Genomic DNA, 15,341 nt, shown 5'->3' with positions numbered 1-15,341 from the left:
TGTCTGCTTCACTTCCGATACCAGACGACCTCCGGCGTATCCTGGCGAACATTTACTCGGGGAATCGGATGGATTTTGCCTTACAGAAAGAATCTGTTTATATTTCCCCAACAGCAGGTGTTCGTCAGGGTGACGCTCTTAGCGCCCCTATTTTTAACCTGGCTTTCGAGCCCCTCGTCAGGGCCGGAAAGTCCAATATCAACCCCGGATTTTTATTATTTGGCTCGCTCGTCAAGACCACGGCATATGCTGACGACATTGATGTGGTTACAAATTCTCCTGACGAGCTCCAAAATATTTTAGACCTTTTATCCCTCACCTCTGACACCTTAGGGCTGCAATTCAATGCCGGGAAGTGTGCTTACTTGGTCAGTGACAAAGGCAAGCCGCCTGAGGCTCTGCTCCGAATTGGTACTCAACCCATTCGGTGCTTGGGACCAGACGACCAAGAGACATATCTTGGTACACCGATCGGCGGGAAATTGCGGTTCCGTCTTCCCACTGACCTTATCCCTAACCTCGACAAGATTGCCGCCACCCACCTCGCACCATGGCAAAAACTTGAGATTTTCCGTAGCCACCTTCTACCCTCCTTTTCCCATCACCTCGTTTCGGGACGGGTCCTGAAAGACTGCCTTACCCAACTGGACACTGAGTGTAGGAAGTTCCTAGGCCTTATTTGCAACCTTCCCAATCACGCAACGGTCCCCTTTTTCTACGCGGACCGGCGGGTTGGGGGCCTAGGAACATGCCGCCTCACTGATGATGCCGATTTCTGGACCATCGCCAGGGCTGCTCAGCTCCTCACTTGTAGAGATCCTACAGTGAGGTACATATGCCGAGAGCAGCTCCATGATACCATCCGGCGAGGGTTCAGAAACGAGCATCCAGGAGTGTTGCCAGTTGGGGAATATCTTTCGGGATCCGTGGATGGGGGGCTCTACAGACTGAGGTACGCGGAGGCAGGGTCCAATCTTTGGACTCTTGCCCGCCAAGTATACTCAGCCAAGTTTGCCCACTCTTGCCCGTAGTATACTGCCGTTTTGGAGCCATTCATACTCTATTTTCTACGTCAGGGGAACAAGCCTTTTTATTTTATATATTTATATTTGTTTTATGCAGTTCTAGTTATTGTTAACTTATGTTGTAGTTCATAGATGTGTGTTTTTGTATTCAAACATTATGATTGTGGCGAAAGGTACACATATTTAAAAATGTAGCATAAAATGAAGTTTTAACAACCAGAGCAAAACAAAACTAAACAAAAAAATAAAATACAGAAAAGTACAGTACCCTGTAAAAAAATTCGAAAATTTTTGAGAGCCACCTATTGGCGGGCTGACGCGTTTTCTGTTTGTTGTTCTTTTTGAGGTAGGGTAGATGGGGTGACGGACACGACAGGGTAGGTTTGGGTAAGTCTGACTGTGGTGTTGGAGGTCGGTGTTCGATCCCTCATAAATACTTGCAAATTAAATAACGAGGTTGTAAGATTCTTCGTTTGTATATGCTGAGAATTATTTTTATTACTTCGACCAAAGAATGGGGGAATCATTATTTTTGGAATAATATGTAATACAAAAAGCCCATATTGCTTTTTTCTGCTTTTTTGTCTCATATACGAACGAAAAATGTTAATAAACCAATAAACAATGAATCATACTTCATCAGGAATCGAAGACCGATCTCTAGCATGATAATCGGGATGCTCTACACATACGCCATCGGTAACGACAGAAATATGCACAGGCAGCAAGAAGTTAACCTAAATTGTTAAAAGAAATATTGCAAAGCCCAAGCCTACGTTTCCAACAATCGCTTAAAAAAACACATCACCTTGGGGGGTTGCAAAAAATGACCTAAACCTGTTCATTGCTTTGAAGCGTAATACCTTAAAGCATACAAAAAAACCAGGTCTAGACTTATTCTACCCTGCCCCGTCGTGTCGTTCTTACTTCAGAAGTTGTACTACTCCCGGGTAGTGATTGCTGAATATGGATTTCATCCACAAAAACTATAATGTTATAATCTACAAAAAAGTTTCGATAATTTTATAAAATACTTATAACCTTTTGATTATCTCAATTTACCGCCAGTAAGATTCTTAGACTCATTGGCCTTCCACCGATCATTGAGGGGGAGGAACAAGTTGACGCATCCTTTCATGAATGGAAGAGGGAGGCTTTGCACTGTCTACTCGATTGATGCCAGTATAAAATAAAGTTTACCTATGACAGTTCGAGCAGTCTTAATCTGCCTTTTTGGCCCAACAACAACAGTTACTGTTGGATCTGCGTTGGGCAAAAATTGATTATCCCGTATGCTAGTTTATGTTCCGCCAACTATCCATCTATGATATAATAAGATCGTTCCGTTTATTGTCCACACCACGAACAACACATGAGAACATGGAAGACAATAGTTGGCTGAGAACCAACACGAGCAATTTTGAAATCGTCTTTCACCCAAACCTGGCCAGGCTTAGTCGTGACAAACTGAGCATTGTTATCGGTAAACTGCTGAAATCAATAGAAGTGTAATGTTTTAGACAAAATCATAACTTTTAAATAAATAACACAGTCCACTGATTGGAAGTAGTTGACTTTGCTGTCGGCTTGCACATTAAACCCCAGCCGTACGGAATTAAAGACTACTGTAATGCAGCTAGGATAGGTGGCAATCTAATAACAGAGAACCACCACACTTATCTTGTTTTTAAAAAGCTTTTGTATGAATAAGTCAACGACAAACCTTTTTTCCGCTTCGAGGGTTCATGCATCTCTGTCAAGCAGACGAGAGGTTGCAAAACCCAGCAGAGTTTCCAGGACAATCTTGAACTTTTTTCCATTTCTTTTAGCACGTTCTTTGTAGTGAGATCATATCTAAGCAATATATTACATAATATAATAAACGTTTTTTTATATTTATAATATCATTGTAAAAAACTAAACTATCTTTCCATGCGGTTTCTAGTGTTGTCACCAGGCATGCAAATCTTTCATCGTTCCGGAATGGGCCAAGATCTAATCAATCTAGGACTGAATCAACGCGTTTCAAAGTAAGCATCGAGACTCCAATCCACTTATTACAACAAAGCATAGTTAGCTAGAATATGATTATACCTATGTGAATTTAGTACTTAAGGCGCAAAGATACTCATGTGCTTCTACAAACTTTTGATTTGTCATAGCATATACAGCATCTTTGAAGACCTCGTAGCTTTTTGCCTTAAAGCCTACTGAAAAATATTTAATGTGGACTTAATAACTGGTCGTTATTATCCCTGAGAGATTTACCTTGGTAAAGATGGAAGGCTATGCCGTGTTTATGGGCCCCAAACTGTTTATTGTTTCCCCAGGAGTTCCAGCCGGGTTTTGATTGGCTGCAAATTGGGTAGAATTATCGTGTGTAAACAGGGGAGTTGTTCGTTTTCATAAATTTTTTATCTGATTCGCCGTATTCAACTTCGTGCCAATGGGTTGTTTCTAAATATGTAGGTTTGGTTGTTTATTTTATATTGTTTTTTGTTTGATCGAAATTAAAATTTTGGTCGGGAAAGTCGGATTCTGATTGATTGGTGGCAGGTTGGTGGATTAGGGACCCTCCTGTGCCACGGGTTTTCGTTTTTTAGGTGAAATTTTATTACAGTTGGATTCTCCATGTAAAAGTGTATGGAATAGGGTATTTTTTGTGATGAAAGGTTGGTTTGTAAATTTTTAATTTGTGTTTGTTTAGAAACGATGAGGGCGGCTGTCGTTTGTCATTTGTTTTTGATGCTGTCATGGAGAGAAGTGAAAAACGTCAGGTTTTTTAAATTAGATTACAAATAAAAAAAATTAATCAAAAATTCAGAAAACTTCTGACCTAGAGAGAGGAAAAATGGCGAGCAAAGCGAGGGGTCGCATTTTCAACTTGGCAACCACCGACGGTCCAGCCCACGCAGCCCCCCATAAATCTCGAAGGCCGACACCCAGTGGCGTTTTAAAAACAAATGAACAGTTAGATGCATGTGAGTACAATCACAAAGTTACTTAGTTACTTACGTCCCAAAAGTGCTTTAGGCCAGTAGGAATCTGCACTTGAAGAAATGGTCGATGATAATGCCGACGAGTAGCGTTTTTTGAAAAATGTCGATCTAAATTAATTTCCATAAATGGTTGGTTTGGATCTAGGGTGTTTTGATTTAACGGGTTGAACAGGTTGAATCGATGGGGGATATTCTGTATCAATTAGTTGATAAAAATCAAGAGTATAGCCATCATCCTTGTGAATAGCTTAATTCTTAAGCCGAAGATTCTAATGATCAATTATGGCCTGAATATGAGTTTGATTTGGTGTCAAATCTGGCAAAATATTATTTGGGCCAAAATTTTTTCGAGCGCCTGCTCTTCAGCTTCAACGAGTGGGTGCTCAGTTCACGAGCGCATTTACTCATCGTGGCGTTCATTTTAAAATTTAAATCTTCAAAAGCCACCCGGTGCATTTGGGCTTCAATTTGAGTGGTTTATTTTGTGAAATTTCTTGTTTTGCTTGTCTAAAAGTGTATTTTAGTTTGGGAGGGTACTGGATGTAGCCAGTCTTAAACGTTGTCTTGGTATCCTCCTGTTAAGTCGGGAGAGCTTGGAAGGCGCTGCCATAGCTATGGATAGGTTTAGGAAATTTGTTAACCTAATTGTATTCGGCCCCGGAGGCCGAACTGCTATCCGGCCTCGCGTTGTCTCGTGACCTCGACTTGCCGATCTTCCTCTAGATACTCGTCGATTCCGCAGTTCCCTTACCCTACTACTCAAGGCTGCTGATCTTCTCCTGAATGCTTCAAAATCCCACTCCAGTTGTGGTTTGTCCTGGTCTCCGTTTACTTCTTGTAGGTCCTCCCACACTTCCATATCGTCTTCGCTGAAAGTCAATTGGTACACTGTTTGCGTTGACCGTCTGTTCCTTTCTGCTTCCCCTACCTCCACTTCGTCAGTTAGTTTACCTTGGTACCCTGCTTTGCTATCCCTTGATTGCCGAATCTACGGCCAGATGCCTTCTTTTCCCGAGCGCTCTTGGTCAGTTAATTTCACTTGCTCTTCGGCTTCGCAGTCCTGCGATGGCCGAATCTCTAACCAGATACAACTTTGTTGTTGACTCTGCTTTCCGATATCACTCGATCTACTTGTCTTGAATGGCCCTAGGCTATCCCTACCTCAAGCGATCCAACCTCCTCTTGTCGCCCTTTGCATCTATTCCACTTCTCCCTGTCACTTTTCCCTGTTTTCCTGCTCTACTCGAATCTCCCATCTTACCGTACGCTTTTCCCGAGTCGGCTTACTTCTCAAGTTCGTCTATCCTACACTTAACCACTTTCCTGTCATTGCGAATCTTTACCTACGGGTTTGCCTCTTTTTTCATTCATTTCATTTGCTTTTCTATGCTGCAGCAAGGTTGACGTCTCAGCCCCATACTCCAGCAATGTAAGGTGCAATGACCCGCTGGGCCATGACTTCTTCACCCACTTGCTTACAAATTAAAGTGGAAGCTCACGGAAAAAAGGCGTAAAACAAGGCCTTACCCATAGGCTTGCATTTCCACCATATCACAACTTCGTTTATAGGATCAAAAGTGTATTAGACTGTTTCACATGTAACAAGCAATTTCAACAACAGACTAACCCTATCGTCAAGACTCTTGGTCCTTATATAAGCAGGCGACCGGATTTCTTGCGCCGGAATAGGGTCCGGCTACACTTAGCACTTTGCCCATCATACATAGCAGAGCAGTTTTTGTCGACGAAACCCCAGCGTGGTTGAACGACCACGCAACAATATGGCGAAAACGTTTTATCCCTGTGGAAATGAATATGACAATATTACTTGGGGTCTTTATTAATCACGCAAAGGTTTGCATTAATCAATATCAATAGGGTCGTTGCACCAAAAATTAATATTGTTCAAATAAATATGGGTCTAGTCAGTTTTTCACGCTGAGTCGCGTGATATTTTTTATTTATTTTTAAATAGCATTTAAGAAATTTAATTTATTATTTAAAGTTTATACAAAGCCCTCCCCTTTCAAAACGGACATTTCTTCATGTTTTGTGGGCGGTCCTTCATTTCTGATCAAATTGCAGACGACACTCGTCTGACACGAGAAATTTGGTAGACTCTACTGCCTATATGTTTTTACCTTATATATATTTATTTTATTTTAATTTAATGTTTTAAGTTGCACAATGAAAAACGTTTTCTGTGTTGCACCTGGATGCAACAACTTATCCAGGAATAACCCAAGTGGGAAATTTATATCCTTTCCTACGAATGAAAATAAAAGAAAGTTATGGTTTCATGTTCTTGGTCTGGGCAGTTGTAAATTTACAACTAAATGAAGTCTTCATGTATGCGATGAACATTTTGGGGTACTACACTATTTTAATATGCATGGCAATAGAAATTAAAACCTGGTTTTAGCTGGAAACTGATTTGAAAAACTACGAAAAATTCAAAAGTAGAGTTGGATATTTAAAACTGAAAGACAATGTTGTCCCACACTTAAATCTACTTACATACAAGTAAAAATTGTCTGTTGGTAAATCATTTCATTAAAGTATCTAAAATGTACATTGGTTATGGAATGTAATACCCACATAGCACACTTCTGCCAGCGGATGTCCGATTAATGGCCAAACATCTGTTTGATATCCATGTACTCTATGAGTAGTTCCAGGAATGTCCGTCGGATAGCAACAATTGAAGTGCAAATGGACGTTCAAAAATGTGATTCTACGGACGGCCATTCAACAGCCAAGAAGATTTTTTAATGTTTTGTTTTTGATTGACAAAAAAAATTTGTTTAAAACTAAAGGGGACTTTTATTTTCCACCACAATGTGTTTGGCTTGGCACGCACAGGGCTAGCTTGGGTTGGGGGGGGGGGGGTTTAAGACAAAATCTTGGCTTTTTATAAAAATTTTTGAAAAAAAAGTATAATGAGAAGTTAGGTTTTACGATTTCATTTACATTTTTTTATATCAGTGTTCTCGATAATTTCTATGAGCGATTCGTAGTGTAACAGGAACAGCAAAATAAAAATAATAGAATGAAATTAATACAAGTCTTTACAAGTTTTAAATTATTTTAAAATTGTACACTCACTTCCATAAATAACGATACAGGCCAAAGCGCAAAACAACGCACCTGTGTTGGCCATAGTAGTGAACCGCGCTTTTTTTCCCTACCAAGACGGAAGGGTTGGATTTTTTAAACGTAAGAGTAATGAAGAGTTAGAGTAAACAAATTTTGGATGTTTTTTTCGGCTTTTCTTCGATTCACCGACAAAAATGCGTTTTTTTGTGGGAAAATCAAGAAAAAATGAGTTAGTTCGTCTTTTACCAAACATGGATGCGCATGAAAGTGAGGAAGATATCGAAATTGATGCAGAAATTTTAGCCCAGGGCCGAGGAAAACGAATAACACCCGCTCAAAGAATGGAAATAATCCATTTAAGCAAGATGAATTGGTATCAGGAAAGGATAAAACGGAGATTGGGAGTAAGTCTAATGACCGTAAAGCGGTGGATCGACCACTATCGGTACGAAACAAACGTAACACCTCGTGTTAATGAAAATGGAAGGTTTCGAAAAACTAAAGAACATGAAGACTTTTTGTTCTGTTGCTCCGGCTGGTTTTTTTCACCTTTAAAATATCTGTGTCCGCATAAGTTTAAATATTCTTTTTTTGATAGCGATAGAAAACAAGTTCGATAATAGCGCCGATGTTGCCTTTAAACCCGGCATAGATAATGTCCATATTTTAACCATAAATCGTCGTCTGATTGAAGCTGGTATTAAATCTGAAATCGGTGCTGTCAAGGATATATTAACGGACGAACACCGAGCTGGGAGGCTAGCATTTGTTCGATGGTATGTCAATCAGCCAATAGATTTTTGGAGAATAGTGGTATTTACGGACGAGAAAAGTTGGTCGTCTTCATCTCGTGGTGGTGTTCGAGTCCGTCGGTTAAAGAAAGAAAGATCCGAGAAAAGAAACATATTGAATATCAAGAGAAGTGGTCGAACATTCGTATCCGTTTGGGGAGGCATGTGGTCAGGTGGATTGACAAGGCTAAGTCGAGTGGAAAGAAATTTGACGACAGTGCAGTATGTTAACACACTTAAAACAAATTTGATTGCCTTCATTAGAGCTAATTTTCAGCGTGGTGAGAGGATAACGTTCGTCCAAGACAAGTAAACTGCATATAAATTTTCAAACGAATTTATTTTAAAATGCAATTTTCTTTTCGCAGTTCACGCATTCATACAGCCGTTCACACGCGAACTTGGCTTGGATTTACTCCAAATCTCTTTGCGCTTGAATTGCCGACAAAAGGATGTGACATGAATCCCATAGAAAATTTATGAGGTTACTTGGTTTCTGAATTATGCAATGGGAGAACACCGGACGGTGGGCATTTTAACGCAGGATACGCTAACAAAGCAAATGAATTATTTTTGTTTGTCAATTTAAAGTGGGAAGAACTGGCAAATGATCAACCCTATTCGCAGGCTTTGATCGACAGCATGCCAAACAGATTACAAGCTGTCATCGACCAACAAGAAGGTTGGACTGGATTTTAATTACGAAAACTTTCTCATGAAGAAAATTAATTTTTACTTATTTTGAATCAGTGGAATTGCATTTGTTTGCTCTTACTCTTCTTTTTTTACGTTAAAAAAAATTCAACCCTTCCTTCTTGGTAGGAAAAAAAGCGTGGTACACTACTATGGCCAACACAGGTGCATTGTTTTGCGATTCGCCTGTATCGTAAGTTTGGAAGTGAGTGTACTAAGCTGATAATTATAAGACAGTGGTTAGGCATTCCCAGCAGCAATTATTTCACAAATATTTCACAATATTTTGATTCAGTAACAAAATATAGTTGAAATGATTGTGAAAGGGATGGCAGAATGGTCAGAGACTCCTGTTACGACGTGGGACACTCGGGTTCGATTCGTGACTCGGCTATGTTCACTTCGCTTGAATAAGAAGTCTTTGTCGGGTGTTATTGTCTGTCCGACGGCATCTTCCCGGCAGGGCTTGTAATACTCAGTCAATACCCAAGGGACATCCAGTTCGGATATCGGGCAGTTCCACGGATGACCGTAGGATATCACCCTTATCTTTGTTGGATAAACTGTGGATATCCGTGGGACCGACCTGTGCTATGTGGGTAGCAACCAATTCTGAAGGGAACGATGAAGATGTTTATTTGTTATCCAACAAAAAAAAGACAGAGAACTCCAAGGTGACATATATTGAGACAGTGTGCTTTAAGTAAAATTTAACTACAACATATTTACTTTTATAGGGAGAATGTCTGTTGAAACCATGGCAAGTGAGTATAACAGCTTGCAAATAAGTGATTCTAGTTTGCAACTTTAAGTAAATGTTGTAGTCTGCAGCCCCCAATCTGTGAACGTATCTACATCAGAATTGATTTACTACTTCACCTTTGTAACTGTTTTTTATATCGTCCTATAGATGGTTGTGAATTGAATAATACTTTCAACGACTGTGGTTTGCATAGTGAACCTGGAATTTCATCATTCACTCAGTGTGACCGTGAATTGTCCCCAGTCGTAGGAGGTAAAATTCAGTGTTCGGAACGTCACGGAGTTTTTGGTGACGTAGGAAAAATTTGCACGTCGTACGTCAATCTAAAAGCTAACGTCAAAAGTAAAAAAAAAAAGTCACCGTCAACGCAAAAAATGTTTAAGTCAACGTCATGACTTAAGTCACAAAAATAAGTCATTTATTTATATCAAATTTTACAAATTTAAAGCAATTTTTAAAAATATCAACATTTCCAACATTGAATCTGACAATTTATTCCTTCTTATAGTTAAAATTAGTGCTGCGAGGCTAAAAAGATCCTCTAATGGAGCACTAGTCGGAATGACAGTGTTATATTTTATAAACAAAGCTTTTATCTGCGGATAGTTATCTAGCATACCTACTGAGGTGTCATTATCTTTTAAAAATCTATCTACCTCGTCATCCGGTCTTCCGGAAGGATGGATATCATCAAACACCAAAAACTCTTCGGCTAAAGATGTCTTGCTTTTTTCCAAAACTGGTGAGTATGTTGCGTCTTGAATCAGCTGTCTGAGTTTTAGTTTGGCATCTTCTTGGCTCCTTCGGTCTTTGATCCAGTGTGCCTTAAAGCACGGATGAGTCAATGCTGCCAATAAGTACCATGGATCCTCGAAGAGTTTACCAAATCTTAAAATAAGAATGCTAACAATTACCAATGCAAAAAAAAAACATTCGAGATAATAGTACCTTTTATCAACTTTCTCAAGAACTCGGTCACGTATTGGTCCAAGATGTAAGTAGACTCGTTGATTTAGTAGATCCTTCAATCTGGTAATCAGAGGCAAAACAAGGCCCACTCCAAGGAGTACCCCTTTATCACCTTGCAAAATGTCTAGAACAACTGCGAGTGGCTTCATAACCTCCATATACTCGTTCAGTAGTTCAATATCCTCTTTTGTTAACAGCGGAAGTGTCAGCGAGGAGAATAACTTGTTGACTACCTCGAGACTTTTAAAGTTTTGAAGGAAGGCCACTAGACTGTCAAAAAGACTATTCCATCTTGTAGGGCATGGAGTTGGAAGAGCGATCCCTGTATACAAATAATTATTACATAAGACCATATTTACTTAACTAAAATAACTTAAATTAACTATACTTAAGTAACTAAACGGGACCAAGCCCGAGCTATGCGAGGCAAAATAGGGGTTTTGGGTGGGTAAAGTAATGTAATAAACTATAATGTAATAAACACAGTAAAGTAATAAAGTAAAATAGTAAACTAAAATAACTTTACTTAACTATACTTAAGTAACTAAGCGGGACCAAGCCCGAGCTATGCGAGGCAAAATAGGGGTTTTGGGTGGGTAAAGTAATGGAATCGTAAAGTAATAAAGTAAAATAGTAAAGTAAAGTTAACTAATTAGGTTAAACACTCTAAATATTAAGTAAAATTAACACATTTAAGTTAAGTAAAAAGTAACATTTCTGCTAATCAGTAAGGTAAAGTAAATCTATTAAGTTAATAATAACTTTATAAAGTAATGTATAATTAAGTTAAGTAATTAAATTAGTCAAATAATAAATAAATAAAAAAAAATATAATATATTTAATATAAAAAATAAAATAAAACTTTTCAAGCATTTCACTATTACTCTTAAAATATCACTTGAGGAACTCATGAAAATAGATACATTAGTAGCCATAACTAAATCAATACTAATATTAAGTAACAACACATACCCTAAATATTAATTAATTAAGTATAGTAAAACCTTTTCTAACTTAATTATCATAGACCTACTTTTTACTTTTATCATAGAATACTTTTTAAAATGTCGTAACACTGATAACGAAACACGACAATTTAGTGTTACGACCAGAACCCCCGTTTATAGGCAAGTTCCAATCAAAACCCGATAGAGCCACTCGACCAGGCACCGTTTATAGGCCGCCGAGCCAAGGTTGGTTTACTAACTAGCACATAAAGAGGCTTTGACTAATGCACACAAATGCAAGGCAGAAGGAATTGTTGACAGAACTCTGCCACCGTAACCCGCGTCTTCACAAGTCAGTGGTGGACAGAAGCTCCGAATACAATTCCCATACCTGCCGTTGTGAAATTCACGAATGCTTTTCCCCAGATGTTCACGTCAAAGAGAAAGAGAGAAAAGGCGAAATGTGTACAGCCAGTTGAGCTAGACGTTTTCAAAAGAAGTTTGTGGGATATTGGGCCATGAATTCCGTCATGCTGTTCACAGAAGGTAAAACAACCATGTTGCGAGCAGGGGGGTTAACCCAGTCAATTTTGAAAGTACCTGGAAGCTCATGTAGTGTCAACTCAAGTTGGGCTGCACTTGTGCACACGTTTGCGTGACTGCTGCGCCACTTTTTCTCTCGCTGTCAACCCTATACAACTAGCGCTCATGGTGGCGGAAGGGCATAAACTCTTTGCACTTGTGTGAACGGTTGCACTTGTTCGAAATTTTGTTCATTTTGTTATTGTTCTTGTCTACATTGTATAAAACATTGTCATTAATTTACCGGTCATTACTCATTACGCCATTGATAAAACCTATTTGTGTAACAGAATGGGTAAAGTTGCTCCAAAAAAAAATGATGGGGCAGTTAATAAAGTAAAAATTTCCGCAGAGAAAAAGGCAGCTTTATCAGAGCAAAAGAAGGTTGAAAGATTAAAACGTAAAAGTGAAAAACGTCGAATGCTCAGTAACCCACTAAATCTTCCATTACGATCTCTGTATGGGGACTTCAAGGATAATGAACAAGACAATGATGACAAAAAACCAATCCAAAGTAAGCTAGAACATTATGGTTTTCAGCACTTGACACAGCTTATGTATTTCCTTTTTCACATTATTTAAGGACCATCAAAAAAGCAACCACAACAGGGCAAAATAACAGAACATGCAACTAGTGAGACAAAAAATGCTAGCGATAACATAATATTGAAAACGGTTGAGGAAACACAAATTCAGCCTGAACTACAGCATGGACCTGAGTCTGAATGTACTACATTTGAAACTGCTGACAGCCAACAGCAGTCTTTGATCGGTATGTCTGATGACTTTTCCAACTGTTAAAGTAGTTAGTAAATGTTATTAACCTTATTATAAATATTTTAGAATTTCCCAACATTGCTCTCGAGCAACTCTTGGACCAAATGGAAGTTGAAGCCAGTGCTGAACTTGAGGCAGCCCAATCATCCAGGAATGTTTTCTCTTGTGAAAAGAAAAAGACAGCTGATGTAGAATTTACAAAGGCTGACAACATGTGGGAAGAGAGACAAGAAGAGGTTTATGTGACAGTTCTAACATCACATGCCTCATCTGGCCATGAACGGATATGTGATGCTGTTGGATGTAAGAATATGCTCAAAGACCATCACATACGTTGTGAGGATTGCAGACATCATTATTGCTGGAGCTGTGACAACTTGATTCATTATCAATCACCTTTTCACAAAAGAATTTTCTACAAAAATGAGAACTCAAGAGTGTTGGACTTGAAAGAATTTATTAACTCAAAGGGGTCTCTCTATCAGCTAGGTATATATGTTGTCATTTTAAACTAGACAGTTAGGAATTTTATAATTTTATTCATGCAATGCTCAGCGGTTCCTGTGCCGGTATTCAAACCACCAGCATGTAAAGGATGTCTTACATCAACATAAGTTTCGCTTGTTGCAGGACGACAATTTTCCTGTGTCATTACATCGAATGGTAGGCCTAAATGATTAATTTTAGTCTATTGCATGGTCTAATCTCCATTATTGACAGGAAGATTTGATTTAAATTCCGCCGCTTTCTACTGCGAAAAATGCAAATTCACCGGAGAAGCCGAAATGGCTGACTACATCATCTCCGGTTTTTGGCCCCCTGTTCCCGACAAAATTACCTTTCTGGTGTGTTCTAATCTCTTAACTATGTGGTACCATTTAAAACTGCTTACACCAGGAACTTCCGAGCGAAAGTTCCTTGAATGTTTATCAGCAATGTCAACGGAAGGATCAAGGGTAAATTCTAGTATCTTGTATGTACTATTGAGCTAGAATAATCCACGCCTTTTTTCCAGTGTCCAACAGTTAATGGCCCCATGTTTGCCAAAGCCAGCCAGGCCCATGAGTTTACGAGGCATTTGGTTGACACACGCGTTAAGAACATGGATAAACTTTTGTGTCGAGTTTGTGTTGATTTAGATACCGGGGAGCCTGCCCTTCTCTCTGGCCATCCTGATGGAAATCACAAGCTTACCAGGACTAACCGCAAAAACGAGTAGGCAGAATATTTGACTCATTCTTTATATATATATTGTATTGGAAATTTTCATTTAACAGGCGCCCTGCTAGGGCCTGGTACGGGAATGAGGTCATTCCTCAGAAGGAAGAATTCCAGCTACTAAAAGAGTCTATTGACAAAGTGAAACCCCAGGTAAAACCATATATTTAAATAAAACAAATAAAAGACAAAACAAAAAAAGTTTAAAGCTTTAACTAACGTTTGTTTTCCTTAGTCCAAGAAATCAATTGGTTCGCGTCAACTCTGTGGAAATTCGGAATTCCAAGCTTCAAAAGAGGTGTCAATGCGCTACAAAAGTTTGGATGAAACCGGAATTCTTATGGCCTCTTGCGGTCATGGCGTCATTCATTGCGCAGTGAACATGTATGAGGGTGAAACATACAGACACACGTTGTACGCGCACCAAAAGCTTTATGAAAAACACTGTAAATTTCTGGTTAATGACGTAGTTTGTCACTACTGGCCATGGTTAAAAGCCCTTGGAGATAATCTAAAGGAGTTCAAACCACTTTTTACCGAGATGTATCCCTTTCTCTCTCGTTTACATGGCCAAGCCCATGCTTGGTACTGTCAGGTGAGAACAACGCTCGATAACCGTTGGTGTGCTAATTTCTTAACATTACCTAGTTATTATTATAACGTATATTGTGCAGGTATTATATTTTGGACACTGGAGAGACGGAGCAGCTGGGACTCTAGGCGAGGAAACAGAGCAGGTTTTTGCTTGGTTTTCGCGTTATTACAGCGTAACACACACCATGAGTTCCTCACGTAATATCTTTAATTTTTTGAACAATCGAAGTTGTAGTACACATCGGTTCTATCCTATCTATCGATTATATTCAGGTCGCAACGATCATTTGACAGCTGCCATATTCTATTGGAATTCCAGAAAAGAAAAAGGACTTGCGAATTTCATTACGCGACGTTTAGTTACGGTAACTCTGTCCATTTCGTAAAAATAACAAATTCAAATTAAATCTTGATTATTCTTCCCTTGAGTGCAGGCTCTCCATCGTGAAAGATTCTATAGCCAACGTCTTGAGGCATTAACGTCTGATCGCATTAGCAGCGTTGCAAGTAGGCTGTACTTGGGGTATAATAAGGGTTTTGATTAAAACATTTGCCGAGATTTTTCTGACAGATTCTTGTAAATGGAGAACAAAAATGAGAAGGCGCGTGACCGTGCTTTGTCGCAGCACCTTGAGAAGCGCTGTTTCCAGTAGATACGACTTTAGTAGATAATTCTTCTTGAGCTTCATTAATAACAGGAGTTATTGAGTCTGGAGATTCCATCTCGATCGATTGTAATCTAAAAAGAATTCAATTAATTCATTACAGCACAGGTAAAGTCTTTTAGTTTATTACATACATTTGGTCGTATTCTGATTGGCTAACTTCTATTATTTGCATTTCATTCTCGGGCTCATCTGTACTAAGTCCTACAACTGCTACATTT

General features: G+C 39.1%; 3 protein-coding genes across 3 annotated transcripts; 2 read left to right on the top strand and 1 right to left on the bottom strand.

Moving 5' to 3' along the window:
• The first annotated feature begins 7,600 nt into the window (after window positions 1–7,600).
• Window positions 7,601–8,394, top strand: LOC123469599. Its single transcript, XM_045168623.1, has 3 exons — window positions 7,601–7,658; window positions 7,719–8,220; window positions 8,280–8,394. The coding sequence occupies exons 1-3, from the start codon at window positions 7,601–7,603 to the stop codon at window positions 8,392–8,394; spliced, it is 675 nt and encodes a 224-aa protein (XP_045024558.1).
• A 1,407-nt stretch (window positions 8,395–9,801) lies between these two features.
• LOC116917476 lies at window positions 9,802–12,117 on the bottom strand. Its single transcript, XM_032922943.2, has 3 exons — window positions 12,111–12,117; window positions 10,316–10,658; window positions 9,802–10,255 (listed from the first exon to the last, which is right to left on the bottom strand). Exons 1-3 carry the CDS (start codon window positions 12,115–12,117, stop codon window positions 9,802–9,804), a joined length of 804 nt encoding a protein of 267 aa, XP_032778834.2.
• LOC116917477 lies at window positions 12,064–15,156 on the top strand. The gene is given in 11 exon segments (XM_045169444.1): window positions 12,064–12,380; window positions 12,450–12,638; window positions 12,710–13,306; window positions 13,364–13,599; window positions 13,659–13,858; window positions 13,921–14,014; window positions 14,097–14,456; window positions 14,536–14,653; window positions 14,729–14,820; window positions 14,890–14,952; window positions 14,954–15,156. Coding segments are annotated over 8 exon segments (1,272 nt in total). The 5' UTR covers window positions 12,064–12,380; window positions 12,450–12,638; window positions 12,710–13,306; window positions 13,364–13,428; the 3' UTR covers window positions 15,128–15,156.
• The last annotated feature ends 185 nt before the right edge of the window (window positions 15,157–15,341 follow it).

Source organism: Daphnia magna, linkage group LG2 (assembly GCF_020631705.1).
Source record: "Daphnia magna isolate NIES linkage group LG2, ASM2063170v1.1, whole genome shotgun sequence".
Lineage (NCBI taxonomy): Eukaryota > Metazoa > Arthropoda > Branchiopoda > Diplostraca > Daphniidae > Daphnia > Daphnia magna.
Note: the sequence above shows the minus strand (reverse complement) of the source record. Positions and strands in the feature narration are given on the sequence as shown.